The 20,007-nt window shown below is 45.5% G+C and overlaps 1 protein-coding gene across 1 annotated transcript in view; it reads right to left on the bottom strand.

Annotated features, from left to right (window-relative positions):
- Positions 1-20,007, bottom strand: part of LOC134985603 (phospholipid scramblase 2-like) — a 212,878-nt gene that overhangs the window by 107,172 nt on the left and 85,699 nt on the right. The window contains exon 3 of the mRNA XM_063950419.1: positions 9,307-9,334. Within this exon, the coding sequence (XP_063806489.1) occupies positions 9,307-9,334 (28 nt within the window). The remainder of the gene's footprint in view (positions 1-9,306; positions 9,335-20,007) is intronic.

The raw sequence follows: 20,007 nt of genomic DNA, 5'->3' as shown, positions 1-20,007 counted from the left end.
ATGCCGTGGTAGATGGGCCTCCACAATGTCACTGTAGCAGTATAACGTGTATTACAGAGGCACACAGTAAGGTTAAATAGTGTTAGTGTAGGATCTCGTCTGACAGAGGTCACCATGCCGTGGTAGATGGGCCTCCACAATGTCACTGTAGCAGTATAACGTGTATTACAGAGGCACACAGTAAGGTTATATAGTGTTAGTGTAGGCTCTCGTCTGACAGAGGTCACCATGCCGTGGTAGATGGGCCTCCACAATGTCACTGTAGCAGTATAACGTGTATTACAGAGGCACACAGTATGGTTATATAGTGTTAGTGTAGGCTCCTGTCTGACAGAGGTCACCATGTCATGGTAGACGGGCCTCCACAATGTCACTGTAGCAGTATAACGTGTATTACAGAGGCACACAGTAAGGTTATATAGTGTTAGTGTAGGCTCTCGTCTGACAGAGGTCACCATGCCGTGGTAGATGGGACTCCACAATGTCACTGTAGCAGTATAACGTGTATTACAGAGGCACACAGTAAGGTTATATAGTGTTAGTGCAGGCTCCTGTCTGACAGAGGTCACCATGCCATGGTAGATGGGCCTCCACAATGTCACTGTAGCAGTATAACGTGTATTACAGAGGCACACAGTAAGGTTATATAGTGTTAGTGTAGGCTCCTGTCTGACAGAGGTCACCATGCCATGGTAGATGGGCCTCCACAATGTCACTGTAGCAGTATAACGTGTATTACAGAGGCACACAGTAAGGTTATATAGTGTTAGTGTAGGCTCTCGTCTGACAGAGGTCACCATGCCGTGGTAGATTGGTCTCCACAATGTCACTGTATCAGTATAACGTGTATTACAGAGGCACACAGTAAGGTTATATAGTGTTAGTGTAGGCTCTCGTCTGACAGAGGTCACCATGCCGTGGTAGATGGGCCTCCACAATGTCACTGTAGCAGTATAACGTGTATTACAGAGGCACACAGTAAGGTTATGTAGTGTTAGTGTAGGCTCCTGTCTGACAGAGGTCACCATGCCGTGGTAGATGGGCCTCCACAATGTCACTGTAGCAGTATAACGTGTATTACAGAGGCACACAGTATGGTTATATAGTGTTAGTGTAGGCTCTCGTCTGACAGAGGTCACCATGCCGTGGTAGATGGGCCTCCACAATGTCACTGTAGCAGTATAACGTGTATTACAGAGGCAAACAGTAAGGTTATATAGTGTTAGTGTAGGCTGCTGTCTGACAGAGGTCACCATGCCGTGGTAGATGGGCCTCCACAATGTCACTGTAGCAGTATAACGTGTATTACAGAGGCACACAGTAAGGTTATATAGTGTTAGTGTAGGCTCTCGTCTGACAGAGGTCACCATGCCGTGGTAGATGGGTCTCCACAATGTCACTGTAGCAGTATAACGTGTATTACACAGGCACTCAGTAAGGTTATATAGTGTTAGTGTAGGCTCCTGTCTGACAGAGGCCACCATGCCGTGGTAGATGGGCCTCCACAATGTCACTGTAGCAGTATAACGTGTATTACAGAGGCACACAGTATGGTTATATAGTGTTAGTGTAGGCTCCTGTCTGACAGAGGTCACCATGCCGTGGTAGATGGGCCTCCACAATGTCACTGTAGCAGTATAACGTGTATTACAGAGGCACACAGTAAGGTTATATAGTGTTAGTGTAGGCTCCTGTCTGACAGAGGTCACCATGCCGTGGTAGATGGGCCTCCACAATGTCACTGTATCAGTATAACGTGTGTTACAGAGGCTTGCAGTAAGGTTATATAGTGATAGTGTAGGCTCCCATCTGACAGAGGTCACCATGCATTGGTAGATGGGCCTCCACAATGTCACTGTAGCAGTATAACGTGTATTACAGAGGCACACAGTATGGTTATATAGTGTTAGTGTAGGCTCCTGTCTGACAGAGGTCACCATGCCGTGGTAGATGGGCCTCCACAATGTCACTGTAGCAGTATAACGTGTATTACAGAGGCACACAGTATGGTTATATAGTGTTAGTGTAGGCTCCTGTCTGACAGAGGTCACCATGCCGTGGTAGATGGGCCTCCACAATGTCACTGTAGCAGTATAACGTGTATTACAGAGGCACACAGTATGGTTATATAGTGTTAGTGTAGGCTCCTGTCTGACAGAGGTCACCTTGCCGTGGTAGATGGGCCTCCACAATGTCACTGTAGCAGTATAACGTGTATTACAGAGGCACACAGTATGGTTATATAGTGTTAGTGTAGGCTCCTGTCTGACAGAGGTCACCATGCCGTGGTAGATGGGCCTCCACAATGTCACTGTAGCAGTATAACGTGTATTACAGAGGCACACAGTAAGGTTATATAGTGTTAGTGTAGGCTCTCGTCTGACAGAGGTCACCATGCCGTGGTAGATGGGTCTCCACAATGTCACTGTAGCAGTATAACGTGTATTACACAGGCACACAGTAAGGTTATATAGTGTTAGTGTAGGCTCCTGTCTGACAGAGGCCACCATGCCGTGGTAGATGGGCCTCCACAATGTCACTGTAGCAGTATAACGTGTATTACAGAGGCACACAGTATGGTTATATAGTGTTAGTGTAGGCTCCTGTCTGACAGAGGTCACCATGCCGTGGTAGATGGGCCTCCACAATGTCACTGTAGCAGTATAACGTGTATTACAGAGGCACACAGTAAGGTTATATAGTGTTAGTGTAGGCTCCTGTCTGACAGAGGTCACCATGCCGTGGTAGATGGGCCTCCACAATGTCACTGTATCAGTATAACGTGTGTTACAGAGGCTTGCAGTAAGGTTATATAGTGATAGTGTAGGCTCCCATCTGACAGAGGTCACCATGCATTGGTAGATGGGCCTCCACAATGTCACTGTAGCAGTATAACGTGTATTACAGAGGCACACAGTATGGTTATATAGTGTTAGTGTAGGCTCCTGTCTGACAGAGGTCACCATGCCGTGGTAGATGGGCCTCCACAATGTCACTGTAGCAGTATAACGTGTATTACAGAGGCACACAGTATGGTTATATAGTGTTAGTGTAGGCTCCTGTCTGACAGAGGTCACCATGCCGTGGTAGATGGGCCTCCACAATGTCACTGTACCAGTATAACGTGTATTACAGAGGCACACAGTATGGTTATATAGTGTTAGTGTAGGCTCCTGTCTGACAGAGGTCACCTTGCCGTGGTAGATGGGCCTCCACAATGTCACTGTAGCAGTATAACGTGTATTACTGAGGCACACAGTATGGTTATATAGTGTTAGTGTAGGCTCCTGTCTGACAGAGGTCACCATGCCGTGGTAGATGGGCCTCCACAATGTCACTGTAGCAGTATAACGTGTATTACAGAGGCACACAGTAAGGTTATATAGTGTTAGTGTAGGCTCCTGTCTGACAGAGGTCACCATGCCGTGGTAGATGGGCCTCCACAATGTCACTGTAGCAGTATAACGTGTATTACAGAGGCACACAGTAAGGTTATATAGTGTTAGTGTAGGCTCCTGTCTGACAGAGGTCACCATGCCGTGGTAGATGGGCCTCCACAATGTCACTGTAGCAGTATAACGTGTATTACAGAGGCACACAGTAAGGTTATATAGTGTTAGTGTAGGCTCCTGTCTGACAGAGGTCACCTTGCCGTGGTAGATGGGCCTCCACAATGTCACTGTAGCAGTATAACGTGTATTGCAGAGGCACACAGTAAGGTTATATAGTGTTAGTGTAGGCTCTCGTCTGACAGAGGTCACCATGCCGTGGTAAATGGGTCTCCACAATGTCACTGTAGCAGTATAACGTGTATTACACAGGCACACAGTAAGGTTATATAGTGTTAGTGTAGGCTCCTGTCTGACAGAGGCCACCATGCCGTGGTAGATGGGCCTCCACAATGTCACTGTAGCAGTATAACGTGTATTACAGAGGCACACAGTATGGTTATATAGTGTTAGTGTAGGCTCCTGTCTGACAGAGGTCACCATGCCGTGGTAGATGGGCCTCCACAATGTCACTGTAGCAGTATAACGTGTATTACAGAGGCACACAGTAAGGTTATATAGTGTTAGTGTAGGCTCCTGTCTGACAGAGGTCACCATGCCGTGGTAAATGGGCCTCCACAATGTCACTGTAGCAGTATAACGTGTGTTACAGAGGCTTGCAGTAAGGTTATATAGTGATAGTGTAGGCTCCCATCTGACAGAGGTCACCATGCATTGGTAGATGGGCCTCCACAATGTCACTGTAGCAGTATAACGTGTATTACAGAGGCACACAGTATGGTTATATAGTGTTAGTGTAGGCTCCTGTCTGACAGAGGTCACCATGCCGTGGTAGATGGGCCTCCACAATGTCACTGTAGCAGTATAACGTGTATTACAGAGGCACACAGTAAGGTTATATAGTGTTAGTGTAGGCTCCTGTCTGACAGAGGTCACCTTGCCGTGGTAGATGGGCCTCCACAATGTCACTGTAGCAGTATAACGTGTATTACAGAGGCACACAGTATGGTTATATAGTGTTAGTGTAGGCTCCTGTCTGACAGAGGTCACCATGCCGTGGTAGATGGGCCTCCACAATGTCACTGTAGCAGTATAACGTGTATTACAGAGGCACACAGTATGGTTATATAGTGTTAGTGTAGGCTCCTGTCTGACAGAGGTCACCATGCCGTGGTAGATGGGCCTCCACAATGTCACTGTAGCAGTATAACGTGTATTACAGAGGCACACAGTATGGTTATATAGTGTTAGTGTAGGCTCCTGTCTGACAGAGGTCACCATGCCGTGGTAGATGGGCCTCCACAATGTCACTGTAGCAGTATAACGTGTATTACAGAGGCACACAGTATGGTTATATAGTGTTAGTGTAGGCTCCTGTCTGACAGAGGTCACCTTGCCGTGGTAGATGGGCCTCCACAATGTCACTGTAGCAGTATAACGTGTATTACAGAGGCACACAGTATGGTTATATAGTGTTAGTGTAGGCTCCTGTCTGACAGAGGTCACCATGCCGTGGTAGATGGGCCTCCACAATGTCACTGTAGCAGTATAACGTGTATTACAGAGGCACACAGTAAGGTTATATAGTGTTAGTGTAGGCTCTCGTCTGACAGAGGTCACCATGCCGTGGTAGATGGGTCTCCACAATGTCACTGTAGCAGTATAACGTGTATTACACAGGCACACAGTAAGGTTATATAGTGTTAGTGTAGGCTCCTGTCTGACAGAGGCCACCATGCCGTGGTAGATGGGCCTCCACAATGTCACTGTAGCAGTATAACGTGTATTACAGAGGCACACAGTATGGTTATATAGTGTTAGTGTAGGCTCCTGTCTGACAGAGGTCACCATGCCGTGGTAGATGGGCCTCCACAATGTCACTGTAGCAGTATAACGTGTATTACAGAGGCACACAGTAAGGTTATATAGTGTTAGTGTAGGCTCCTGTCTGACAGAGGTCACCATGCCGTGGTAGATGGGCCTCCACAATGTCACTGTATCAGTATAACGTGTGTTACAGAGGCTTGCAGTAAGGTTATATAGTGATAGTGTAGGCTCCCATCTGACAGAGGTCACCATGCATTGGTAGATGGGCCTCCACAATGTCACTGTAGCAGTATAACGTGTATTACAGAGGCACACAGTATGGTTATATAGTGTTAGTGTAGGCTCCTGTCTGATAGAGGTCACCATGCCGTGGTAGATGGGCCTCCACAATGTCACTGTAGCAGTATAACGTGTATTACAGAGGCACACAGTATGGTTATATAGTGTTAGTGTAGGCTCCTGTCTGACAGAGGTCACCATGCCGTGGTAGATGGGCCTCCACAATGTCACTGTAGCAGTATAACGTGTATTACAGAGGCACACAGTATGGTTATATAGTGTTAGTGTAGGCTCCTGTCTGACAGAGGTCACCTTGCCGTGGTAGATGGGCCTCCACAATGTCACTGTAGCAGTATAACGTGTATTACTGAGGCACACAGTATGGTTATATAGTGTTAGTGTAGGCTCCTGTCTGACAGAGGTCACCATGCCGTGGTAGATGGGCCTCCACAATGTCACTGTAGCAGTATAACGTGTATTACAGAGGCACACAGTAAGGTTATATAGTGTTAGTGTAGGCTCCTGTCTGACAGAGGTCACCATGCCGTGGTAGATGGGCCTCCACAATGTCACTGTAGCAGTATAACGTGTATTACAGAGGCACACAGTAAGGTTATATAGTGTTAGTGTAGGCTCCTGTCTGACAGAGGTCACCATGCCGTGGTAGATGGGCCTCCACAATGTCACTGTAGCAGTATAACGTGTATTACAGAGGCACACAGTAAGGTTATATAGTGTTAGTGTAGGCTCCTGTCTGACAGAGGTCACCTTGCCGTGGTAGATGGGCCTCCACAATGTCACTGTAGCAGTATAACGTGTATTGCAGAGGCACACAGTAAGGTTATATAGTGTTAGTGTAGGCTCTCGTCTGACAGAGGTCACCATGCCGTGGTAAATGGGTCTCCACAATGTCACTGTAGCAGTATAACGTGTATTACACAGGCACACAGTAAGGTTATATAGTGTTAGTGTAGGCTCCTGTCTGACAGAGGCCACCATGCCGTGGTAGATGGGCCTCCACAATGTCACTGTAGCAGTATAACGTGTATTACAGAGGCACACAGTATGGTTATATAGTGTTAGTGTAGGCTCCTGTCTGACAGAGGTCACCATGCCGTGGTAGATGGGCCTCCACAATGTCACTGTAGCAGTATAACGTGTATTACAGAGGCACACAGTAAGGTTATATAGTGTTAGTGTAGGCTCCTGTCTGACAGAGGTCACCATGCCGTGGTAAATGGGCCTCCACAATGTCACTGTAGCAGTATAACGTGTGTTACAGAGGCTTGCAGTAAGGTTATATAGTGATAGTGTAGGCTCCGATCTGACAGAGGTCACCATGCATTGGTAGATGGGCCTCCACAATGTCACTGTAGCAGTATAACGTGTATTACAGAGGCACACAGTATGGTTATATAGTGTTAGTGTAGGATCCTGTCTGACAGAGGTCACCATGCCGTGGTAGATGGGCCTCCACAATGTCACTGTAGCAGTATAACGTGTATTACAGAGGCACACAGTAAGGTTATATAGTGTTAGTGTAGGCTCCTGTCTGACAGAGGTCACCATGCCGTGGTAGATGGGCCTCCACAATGTCACTGTAGCAGTATAACGTGTATTACAGAGGCACACAGTAAGGTTATATAGTGTTAGTGTAGGCTCCTGTCTGACAGAGGTCACCATGCCGTGGTAGATGGGCCTCCACAATGTCACTGTAGCAGTATAACGTGTATTACAGAGGCACACAGTAAGGTTATATAGTGTTAGTGTAGGCTCCTGTCTGACAGAGGTCACCATGCCGTGGTAGATGGGCCTCCACAATGTCACTGTAGCAGTATAACGTGTATTACAGAGGCACACAGTAAGGTTATATAGTGTTAGTGTAGGCTCCTGTCTGACAGAGGTCACCTTGCCGTGGTAGATGGGCCTCCACAATGTCACTGTAGCAGTATAACGTGTATTACAGAGGCACACAGTAAGGTTATATAGTGTTAGTGTAGGCTCCTGTCTGACAGAGGTCACCATGCCGTGGTAGATGGGCCTCCACAATGTCACTGTAGCAGTATAACGTGTATTACAGAGGCACACAGTAAGGTTTTATAGTGTTAGTGTAGGCTCCTGTCTGACAGAGGTCACCATGCCGTGGTAGATGGGCCTCCACAATGTCACTGTAGCAGTATAACGTGTATTACACAGGCACACAGTAAGGTTATATAGTGTTAGTGTAGGCTCCTGTCTGACAGAGGTCACCTTGCCGTGGTAGATGGGCCTCCACAATGTCACTGTAGCAGTATAACGTGTATTACAGAGGCACACAGTATGGTTATATAGTGTTAGTGTATGCTCCTGTCTGACAGAGGTCACCATGCCGTGGTAGATGGGCCTCCACAATGTCACTGTAGCAGTATAGCGTGTATTACAGAGGCACACAGTAAGGTTATATAGTGTTAGTGTAGGCTCCTGTCTGACAGAGGTCACCATGCCGTGGTAGATGGGCCTCCACAATGTCACTCTAGCAGTATAACGTGTATTACAGAGGCGCACAGTAAGGTTATATAGTGTTAGTGTAGGCTCTCGTCTGACAGAGGTCACCATGCCGTGGTAGATGGGTCTCCACACTGTCACTGTAGCAGTATAACGTGTATTACAGAGGCACACAGTAAGGTTATATAGTGTTAGTGTAGGCTCCTGTCTGACAGAGGTCACCATGTCGTGGTAGATGGGCCTCCACAATGTCACTGTAGCAGTATAACGTGTATTACAGAGGCACACAGTAAGGTTATATAGTGTTAGTGTAGGATCCTGTCTGACAGAGGTCACCATGCCGTGGTAGATGGGCCTCCACAATGTCACTGTAGCAGTATAACGTGTATTACAGAGGCACACAGTAAGGTTATATAGTGTTAGTGTAGGCTCCTGTCTGACAGAGGTCACCATGTCGTGGTAGATGGGCCTCCACAATGTCACTGTAGCAGTATAACGTGTATTACAGAGGCACACAGTAAGGTTATATAGTGTTAGTGTAGGATCCTGTCTGACAGAGGTCACCATGCCGTGGTAGATGGGCCTCCACAATGTCACTGTAGCAGTATCAAGGTAGATGGCAGTAGTGAGCCATGGATTCTGTGTAGGGCTGGAGGGATCCACCATCAAAGAGAAATAAGGGCCGCTGTGACCACACCTAATGGCTGCCCAGTGGAACCAGTCCAACAAGGGCTGGGTAGTCATCTGAGAATGCTGCCTGTGTCTACAGCCCGGTTGGGGTAGTGGCAGACCAGAGCGGCTACTGCCGAGTGCAGACAGTCCGGAAGACAAGAGCGGGTGTACAGAGCCCGGGTGGGGCTGAGGAGCGATAAGTCAGAGACCAGGCTGGCTACACCCATGAGTGACAGGGCTGAGGCTTTATTTGAGACACTGCATGCAGACTACTATAGCTGCACACTGTACATAGAGGACAGGCAGTGAGCTAGTGCCATGAATGAGTATACTGTAGGCTGTTTGTGTTTCTCATTTATTCTGACAGTAAATCTCCATTTGTCTCATCTGAGCCGGGAACGCTGTGTGTGACCCTCATTAAAGCAGTCAAGACATCGCACCGCTAATTACCCAGATGTGTCACTGTCACCATAATGTGTCCTAAGATCCCCATAGGCTAAGCGTCAGTTTATATACAGTATCATGAAGAACTTACGAGTCTGATTAACCAAGAACTGGCTGCCCTGAAAGATAAGAGAAAGCCGGATTACTATGTGTCATTATAAAGCCTGGTATCACCATTACTACTGTTATTATCACCATTATCAACATCATTACAACCACAATATCACCAACACCATAAACATCACTATTACAATCACTAACACCACCATCACCATTATTATCACCATTATCACCACCACTACTATTACCAACACCACTAAATCACCAACACCATAAACATCACTATTACAATCACTAACACCACCATCACCATTATTATCACCATTATCACCATCACTACTATTACCAACACCACTAAATCACCAACACCATAAACATCACTATTACAATCACTAACACCACCATCACCATTATTATCACCATTATCACCACCACTACTATTACCAACACCACTAAATCACCAACACCATAAACATCACTATTACAATCACTAACACCACCATCACCATTATTATCACCATTATCACCACCACTACTATTACCAACACCACTAAATCACCAACACCATAAACATCACTATTACAATCACTAACACCACCATCACCATTATTATCACCATTATCACCACCACTACTATTACCAACACCACTAAATCACCAACACCATAAACATCACTATTACAATCACTAACATCACCATTATTATCACCATTATCACCAACACCACCATCATTATCATCACCACTGCTATTACCAACTCCACTATTATCACCAACACCAACCATCCTTATCACCACTATTTTCACCACCATCACTACCACCACTGTTATCAAAGCACAGCCTTCCTTATCACCACTATTATCACCACCATCATTGTGACCACTACAATTATCATCAACATCACTATCACTAACACCACTGCTATCACTAACACCACCATCAGGATCACCACTATTTTTGATAGAAATATAAAATTACATATTAGGGGGTGATTAGGACAGTGTAATGAGTTGCCAATAGCAACCAAGCTAAGTCTACATAGCACTTTATAGAAGTTACTAGATAAATGAGAGGCAGAAGCATTTTAGTTGCTTTTGGCAACGTCTCCACCTCTCCTCATTAGAAGGCTTGATACACCTCCCCCATAGGCATGAATACATCGGAGGTAGATTGGTGTTAGACATAGCGTTTCTCTGCTGCATTCTAGAGAATAATAGACAATATCTGATTGGTTGCTATAGGCAACACCACCACTTGTCTGTTTTAGAAGCTTTAGTACAGACATTCTCAAACGCGGTCCTCAAGGCACCCCAACAGTCCACGTTTTAAGTATATCTATGCTTGGCCACGGGTGACTAATTAGCTCCTCAGTCAATCTGATTTAACCATCTGTGCTGAGCAAGGGATATACCTAAATCCTGGAGCGTTGGGGTGCCTTGAGGACGGCGTTTGAGAAGCTCTGATTTAGTAAATCCCCCCCATATTCTCCCCATAGAGTATGACTTCTGACCCTATCCAATGGTTTTGCAGGGTGATTTGCCTGTATGTTGTGTGGAGTAACAATGCATGAACCAACAAAGAGAATCGTAGTGTACATTGTGTTCTATTCATAAAGGAGAAGAAGACCATAAATACCAGGTGGCATAGGGGCAGTTCAGGAGAGGAGTGGGCCCCTGTGCAGGATCTGTGCAAGCCCCTCCTACTCTCTGGTGCATGCACTGTACCAGAGGCCAATGCCCATACATAACACTATGCATATAGCACTGGTGCCATGCTGCTGTTTTTTTCTCTATTGCGCATATTCAGCACTCCAGGAAAATAGCTCCAGCACCAGCGGCAGCTCAATACCTGTCTGGCCGGGGGGGGGTCTGCAGCCCTCTCCTCCCTTCTCTCCCGGTGATTGATGGCTGATGTTACTGGGATGCGAGGTTTAGGTCAAGAGGCATGGGGGGCATGGCTAAGGACCGGTGCAGCTAAACAGACTGGCTTCTAGAGACTGCATCAGCTGCAGCCCAAAGAAGCCAGATAGGGCTGACGTCATAGCATGGGAGTGGGGAGCTCTATCTCTGCTACTGCAGGTGGACTGGCTGTGGTTAGCTGTGAGCGTTTCCTATGGGAAGTCACTGCCACTGCTCGGCAGTCCCTGCGGGTGCCAGATATTACTGGGGTAGCTGTAGCCCATAGGTAAAACCCGCCACTGTCCAGCACCTTTCTCCCATTTTCCACCAGTGCCCATTATATTTACACCCAAGGCCTGAGGAAGCAGAGAGCTGGGCCGGTAGACGCGTTGTTAAGAAGAAGCGACGGAAACTAATTTTACGTTAATTCTTATTTTGTGCAAATGTTAAACCAGATTATTACCCTCCGTCAGGCCTGCCCCCCCCCCCTCTCGGCACTCCCCCTCCCCCCCCTTTCGGCACTACTGCAGAGGACACCGGTGAAATACTATCTAACGCTTCCATTCTTTCAGCAATAACCTGAGCGCAATTCAAATCCTTTGTCTCCTTTTTCACTATAACACAACGTACGCCATGGATTTCCTCTATATCAGTACAGCCGCGCAGACCCCCAACAACACACAATGCCACAGGGGCGTCAGGAATAATACCCCCTCTCTCAGTAACCTCTCAGGAGCTGTGTGATTCTTTGTATATAGCGCCAGGATACTACGTTGCACCTTTCCATTACTTGAGACCCCTCTTTCCATGGCTGGAAACCTATTGGTAAACAGTCGCCCCGTTTGGGGCACATTAAATGGACCAGGACCAGGCTCAGCAAAGGCGTTTCCATCAGACATTAGTGTGCTCCCCACCTTCTCACACCCACCCGTTCTGCTCCCATGAAACCAGGACATATATAATTGTAGGGGTAGACTATTCCACCCAGGGTAATCCTACGCAGCACGCCCAAGATGGCTGCCTAGGATGGTTCCTCTGCGGGCAGGATGTACTTCACACGGGTCTTTCTGCACAGGGTACATCATACTACTACATAGGGGTCAGTTTTCCCCTATATGCCCTGGGCCCTTGTATGGCTCACCTCCCACAGTGTAACCGTCATAGTGCATCCAACATGGCTGCCTCATCTGGTACGCTTGTGGATGGGATGAAAATACATGGACCTGACGGTTTTGTTGGGACGCTACACTGAGCATTAGGACGCTGCAATCTCCCCCATTTTTGTGTCATCTCTTCTAGGGGTGGACTATTCCACCCAGGGTAATCCTACGCAGCACGCCCAAGATGGCTGCCACACCTGGTACCTTGTGAGGGTGAAGTACACAACCCAAAATGCCTACACCAACCCTGCATAATGCTCACTGTGCGCACTAGGTTTCTTATTATGTCTGCGCAGCTGTAAAGCGACTTGAGTGCTGAGAAAGAGCGCTATAGAAATAAAAATATTATTATTATTAGCACCCACCCAAACCCACATAAATACGTATTGGCCAAGACAGCACAACAGAAGGTGTGGGAGTACTGCATCTGACCGGATATTCCAGTTGTGCGGCAGACGTAGAGGGGAAGGAGGGAGACTGATGGTATAAGGACACCCAGCGTCAGCAGCTGTAGGACAACCACCCATGGTGCTGTGGAACAAGCGAAAGGAGACACTAATCTTCCTAAGGAGGGGAGGAGAGTCTTATTCTATCTGTGCCCCTGTGACGGAACATTGAGCGTTAACTTAAAGCAACGGCAGGGATTTATTTCCCATATATGCAATTCTAGCTGCACCCCCTGGTGTCACTATGCACGTGTATCAGTATATTCATTTATTAGCAGTTATGATGCGAGCAGGGCCCTCCCACCTCTATGATGCGAGCAGGGCCCTCCCACCTCTATGTCTGTCTGTTATTACCCAGTCTTGGTACACAAAAGACTACACGTGTCATATGAAGCAATCCAATGAGCGATCCATTTTTTAAGAGATTAAGGAAATGAACCTTGGCTATAAAAAAAGACAGCAAGACCAAGCGGAAGAACAGAGAGAATAGGAGGAAAGAAAGAAGAATAGAAGAAAAGGAGAGAGTAATACCCTTGGGGCGGTACCTCGGGGAGAGGAGGAAAAAATACAGAATAAATTAAAATTGGTGGTGGGGGGGGCAACCTGGGACTCCATACCTTATCAAAGGATTAATTATACTCGTCAAATATTCCATCCTATAAATATACCATATACGGGATAGAACTACCTGTACGAACGGAGGGGAGGGCTTATTCCAGTCAATGGCGATTTGGCAGATTGTTGCAGAGACAGTGGGAATCATTCCCAGTTGATCATTCACTGACGTTTTTTGCAGCGCAGCGATCAGGTCTCTACTGCGCATGCACCGCAATGTGCATGCGCATCGTACGGGTACAAAGCGGATCGTTGCTGAGCGATGGATTTAACCGAAGAATCCATTCTCACGGCCGATCAAAAGGAGATTGACAGGAAGAGGGCGTTTGTGGGTGTCAGCTGACCGTTTTCTGGGAGTGGTTGGAAAAACGCAGGCGAGTCCAAGCGTTTGTAGGGCGGGTGTCTGACGTCAATTCCGGCACCAAAAAGACTGAAGTGATCGCAAGGGCTGAGTAAGTCCAGACCTACTCAGAAACTGCACAAAATGTTTTTGTAGAGCTCGTCTGCAAAGCCGTTCGCACACTTGCAAAGCTAAAATACACTCCCCCGTGGGCGGTGACTATGCGTTTGCAAGGCTGCTAAAAGTAGCTAGCGAGCGATCAACTCGGAATGATGGCCATTGTGTCGTATCAATTTGTTTTGGTGCCTAGAAAGATCAGGGAGACTCAACAGAAGAAGGAAAAATTTAGGGTCAATGGGGAGTGGGGTGTCCAGGATACGTGTAAGAAGAGATATGATGTCCTTCCAGAGATATGACCACCAGATATGAATGAAGGAACCTACTCAGAGCAAACCCTCTAACATCTATAGTAGGCATCAGGGAACATAACGTGCAAACGGGAAGGAACATAATACCACCTATACAGTAATTTATATACATTTTCCTTCACTTTAATGCATATAGAGCTAGAAAAAGCGTTTTCCCAAATCTCTGACCAATCCTCTGAGTCTAAGCTATGTCCTAAATCTTTTTCCCAGGTGGATTCGCGGGGATCGCGAACAGTAGGCATCTCTCCGACCAGCAGCGGATACAAATCGGAGCTTAGGCACCGACAAAGGTTCTGGAAAACAGTAAGGGGTCTAGTAACAAGTGAGACGCCTCTCTTAGAATGGAAATGACGAAGTTGCAAATATCGAAAAAATTCTTGAGACGCAAGGTCCGTATGTTCCTGAATGTGGAAAATCGAGGGAAAGTGAGGTCCCTAATGATATCATGAAGAAACAGTATATTTACTGATTTACAGCTAGGAAAGCATGACCTAATCATACCGGGAGGAAAATCAGGGTTATGAAACAGCGGAACAATTGGAGATGAGCCGGGAGCCGGTATGTATTTCCTATTAGCATAGTCCCAAATCGATAAGGAGCGGGAGACAATGTGATGGGACTTCACTGAACCCGGACGGCCATCTCTCTGTTGTGTTGGATTTATCGCACCATCGCGTTACTATCCGGCGTCCCCCGTTGCTGCGGTCTGTCGCGTCTGAGAATATTGCTTACCTTGAAGCTGCGAGTGAAGGCCGGTGAAATGAGTTTCCTGAAGGAAGACAACATCGGCTTTCTCCCTCCTACAAGCGCTCAATACTAGAGTACGTTTCTTGGGTGAGTTGAGCCCATTCACATTGATAGACCAGAGTTTAAGAGGCATGATTTAGTGTGAGAGGAGTCGCCAATGTAAGCTGTGGCCAATAAACCCCATGTATCAATGAAACCCTGAAAAAGGCAGAAAGCCCCTTCCTAGATCCCCGAGGACCACCCCAAGGGAGAGAAAAAGAAAAAATACAAAAAGAAAAGAAACCCATGAAGAAAGGAGAAAAAGAAAAAACGTGAGCTCAAACCCTATAAAGTCAGGCCCCATTATAGGACGGCAACAGAAAACTTAAACTGCTACCATTTATATACAATAAAGGAAGCTTGGGGAACGTGGCAAAGCTACGCGGCACAACTGCGCATGCCTGATCCAGTATAGTCCGGCCTAGGCCGAGACATCTAAGCAAAACAACCCCCCAATAGTAGGGGATATTATTTGTGTCAAGCCAATGATGGTGGAGGAGTGACGGAAGGGAGGGGGTTAGGAAAAAGGGAACGAGATGGGGGAGGGAGGACAGAGGGGGAAGGGATCAAGGGATGAGAACTTTGGCAACAACGATAAGTAGACGGCAACCTGCAAAAAATTCAAATAAACAGCATTCGAGGAAATTTCAAAATATAACCACTACTGTATATATGAATCAGCGTAGCAATTGAAAAATATAAAGGATAGTATGAAAGTATATCGGAACTAGATGTAGGACTAGTCAGTCCGTCGGTGTCCGGAACTCCAAAGTGAATCAAACTAGTACAAACAGAGAAAAGAAACAGTCCAGGGGGAGCCACCAAGTTTCAAGGGGGATCACCATCCCTATTCCGCTGGCAAGTCACCCTAGTCCACTCCGGTGGTGGTGGTTTGGAATGTTGTGGTTTCAGGGATGCTGTGGAGGTGGGGGGAGCAGAGGCCGATACCGGTAATAGGTCAAGTTTAGCCAGTAGCTCCTGTCCTTGCGTCAAAGTCTGATAGTATGAAACAAATTATTAGCAAATGTTTGGAGCATAAAAGGAAATCCCCAACTATACCGGATCTAATTCTGACGAAGAACTCTTGTGATCGGTTGGAGGTCCCTAAGTTTTCGAATAGTGGAAGGAGCCAGGTCCTGAAAAATGTGTAATTGCATCTCCTGGAAGGAAACTACTTGAATATCTTGAGTCGCCAACAGAATTCGCTCTCTTGATCTGTAGTAATGAAGGCAAACTATTACATCCCTAGGTGTTTGAGATGGAGAGGGTTTGGAGCGTAGAGCCCTATGCGCTCTGTCACACAAATAGTCATCATCCGTGAGCTCGGGAACTAGGAACTGCAACAGGTCTTTAAGGAAAACAGGGAGGGAGGAGCTTAGTACAGATTTCGCCACATTGCAATTACGTAGGTTATTGCAACGTGAACAGTTTTCTTGGTCCTCTTGCAGTTCCTTTAACAATTCGACTTACTCGTGGAGCCGGGACAGTTCTTTGTCCAGGCGCTGTTGAGAACGGCATAAGTCATACGTCTTGGATTCTAAAGCGTCTGTTTGGGTGCCAAGAGATGCCTGCTAAACCTTGCATTCCTATACTGCCTTAAAAAGTTATTGTTTAAAAGCAGATTGCACTCCCTCTAACAGCCCCTTCATAATGGCTTGAATCTGTGACACACAAAACAACATATAACCAGAAACCAGCGCTAATCTTTTAAAAATCAATGAAAGAGAGCAGTCTCCCGAAGATCAAACGTTTCCTGCTTTGTCTCTCACATAAGAAAAACACTTACAGAACATTTCTGTCTCGCATACCCATAAAGGAATCTTTAAACACCGAACGGACATCCAATTTTCATCAAACAGACCCCTCCAAATAGTGGACACTTACATAAGCTTTCTTTCTTGCGTTCCCATAAAGGTATCTTTTCTCTCGTACACCTTTAACTGGAAGGTTTCCCCAAGCAAGAGGTTCAGCAGGCTCATGTCCACAAACCAGATTTTTTAATTTAAAAAAGGTTTAAAAGGTTGCACAAAAAACACACAAAGAAACTTCATATACTTCACAGGAAACTGGATCTCGGTGGCTGATGGAACAAACGCATACATGGAACATACTGTTCAGAGATACTATGGACGGCGATTTGGCATCCAGGATCTTAGGGAGGAGCTTTTATATCTCTCCGTTATACTTAGAAAGTTTACAATGTAGTAGCCGGCCAGACTCGATCACCGAGTGGGTTATAGTGGAAACCCGCATATATGGAGCGAGCAATGCCAGAGGTTTTTCATGTTTCAGGGCAATGCTGTACTTGCGTCTCACACACAGGGGCTATGGAGATAAGCGAGGTACAGTGTGGGCAACGTACGTAGCAGGCCAGACACGAGCACCGAGTGTATTAACAAAATGGTTTCTGAGGGTGAACCAGGGCTTTGTGGATGCCCACACCGATGGAGCGAGCGATGGCACAGGTTTTACATGTCTAAGGGCAATGCTACTCGTGCGTCTCATTACGCTAGTTAAAACTAGAGATGTGCGGCTGGCACTTTTCGTGTTTTGGTTTTGGTTCTAATTCCACTTTCGTGTTTTGGTTTTGGATCTTGATGATTTTTGTAAAAAACATAAAAAAGTCTAAAATCACAGCATTTTGAGGTAATTTTGATCCTACGATATTACTAACCTCAGTAACATTCATTTCCACTCATTTCCAGTCTATTCTGAACACCTCACACCTCACAATATTGTTCTTAAGGCTAAAAGTTGCACCAAGGTGGATGTATGACTAAGCTAAGCGACCCAAGTGTGCGGCACAAACACCTGGCCCATCTAGGAGTGGCACTGCAGTGTCAGACAGGAGGGCAGATATCCAAAAAAAGGCCCGAAACAGCACATGATGCAAAGAAGAAAAAGAGGTGCAATGAGGTGGCTGTATGACTAAGCTAAGCGACACAGGTGTGCGGCACAAACACCTGGCTAGGAGTGGCACTGCAGTTACAGACAGGATGCCACTTTTCAAAAACTAGGCCCCAAACAGCACATCATGCAAAGATGTAGAAGAGGTGCAATGAGGTAGCTGTATGACTAAGCCGTCCAAATCACTGGAATTATACGTCCAAATCACTGGAATTAAATGGAAAAATCACTGTAATTATACGTCCAAATCACTGGAATTATACGTCCAAATCACTGGAATTTGCAAAATCACTGTAACTAATAATTATACGTCCAAATCACTTAATTTAATTGGCAAAATCACTGTAATTATACATCCAAATCACTGTAATTGGCAAAATCACTGTAATTAATAATTATACGTCCAAATCACTGGAATTAATTGGCAAAATCACTGTAATTAATAATTATAACTTCAATATAGATTGTAAGCTTGCGAGCAGGGCCTTCCTACCTCTGTCTGTCTGTTTTTACCCAGTTTTGTTCTATTACTGTTGTTCTAATTGTAAAGCGCAACGGAATATGCTGCGCTATATAAGAAACTGTTAATAAATAAATAAATAATAAATTACTGTAATTATACTTCCAAATCACTGTAATTAATAATTATACGTCCAAATCACTGGAATTAATTGGCAAAATCACAGGAGTTAATAATTATACGTCCAAATAACTGTAATTATACTGCAAAATCACTGTAATTATACGTCCAAATCACTGTAATAAATTGGCAAAATCACTGTAATTAATAATTATACGTTCAAATCACTGGAATTATACTGCAAAATCACTGTAATTATACGTCCAAATCACTGGAATTATTTGGCAAAATTACTGGAATTAAGTGGCAAAATTACTGTAATTATACGTCCAAATCACTGTAATTATACTGACAAATCGCTGTAATTATACATCCAAATCTCTGGAATTAATTGGCAAAATCACTGTAATTAATAATTATACGTACAAATCACTGGAATTAAATGTCAAAATCACTGGAATTATACGTCCAAATCACTGGAATTAATTGGCAAAATAACTGTAATTAATAATTATATGTCCAAATCACTGGAATTAATTAACAAAATCACTGTAATTAATAATTCTACATCCAAATCACTGTAATTAATTGGTAAAATCACTGTAATTAATAATTATATGTCCAAATCGCTGGAATTAATTGGCAAAATCACTGTAATTATATGTCCAAATCACTGGAATTAATTGGCAAAATCACTGTAATTAATAATTATACATCCAAATCACTGGAAATATACTGCAAAATCACTGGAATTATTTGTCCAAATCACTGGAATTAATTGGCAAAATCACTGTAATTATACTTCCAAATCATTAATAATTATACATCCAAATCATTGGAATTAAATGGCAAAATTTCGTAATCGCCTGCCTAGTGAAGTGGAATCTAGATGGGATTTGGTACCGAGGACACAATACCTCTATCAATTGTCTAAATCCCACTGCAGTAATGGCGGATACCGGACGTACGTCTAAAGGGCCCTACACACTCGGCGATGCGCCGCCGAGGTGCCCGACGGCCGATACGGCCGACGAGCAACCCAGCGGCGGGGGGGCAGTGACTGGAGGAGTGAAGTTTCTTCACTCCCCCCGTCACCCGGCTGCATTGAAGTGCAGGCAAATATGGACGAGATCGTCCATATTGGCCTGCATGCACAGCCGACGGGAGACCAGCGATGAACGAGCGCGGGGCCATGCATCGTTCATCGCTGGAGCCTCCACACTGAAAGATATGAACGAGTTCTCGTTCATTTATGAATGAGATCGTTCATATCTTTAAAAAAATCGGCCAGTGTGTAGGGCCTATAACACCAACATAAGTGTCAAGGCCTCAGCCGTTCCTTGCCACGCCGTGTCGTAAATGGCATATTGGCAAGTTTACGTTTCTCCTCAGACCATTTAAATTTATTATTTTGGGTCTTTTACTGAACTTTGGCTTTTTGGATTTTACATGCCCTCTACTATCACATTGGGCATCGGCTTTGGCAGACGACGTTGATGGCATTTCATCATCTATGTAATGGCTAGTGGCAGCAGCAGCACTAGGAGGAAGTGGTTCTTTATCTTTCCCTATT

The sequence above is a fragment of the Pseudophryne corroboree genome (genome assembly GCF_028390025.1).
Source record: "Pseudophryne corroboree isolate aPseCor3 chromosome 6 unlocalized genomic scaffold, aPseCor3.hap2 SUPER_6_unloc_1, whole genome shotgun sequence".
Classification (NCBI taxonomy): Eukaryota; Metazoa; Chordata; class Amphibia; order Anura; family Myobatrachidae; genus Pseudophryne; species Pseudophryne corroboree.
Note: the sequence above shows the minus strand (reverse complement) of the source record. Positions and strands in the feature narration are given on the sequence as shown.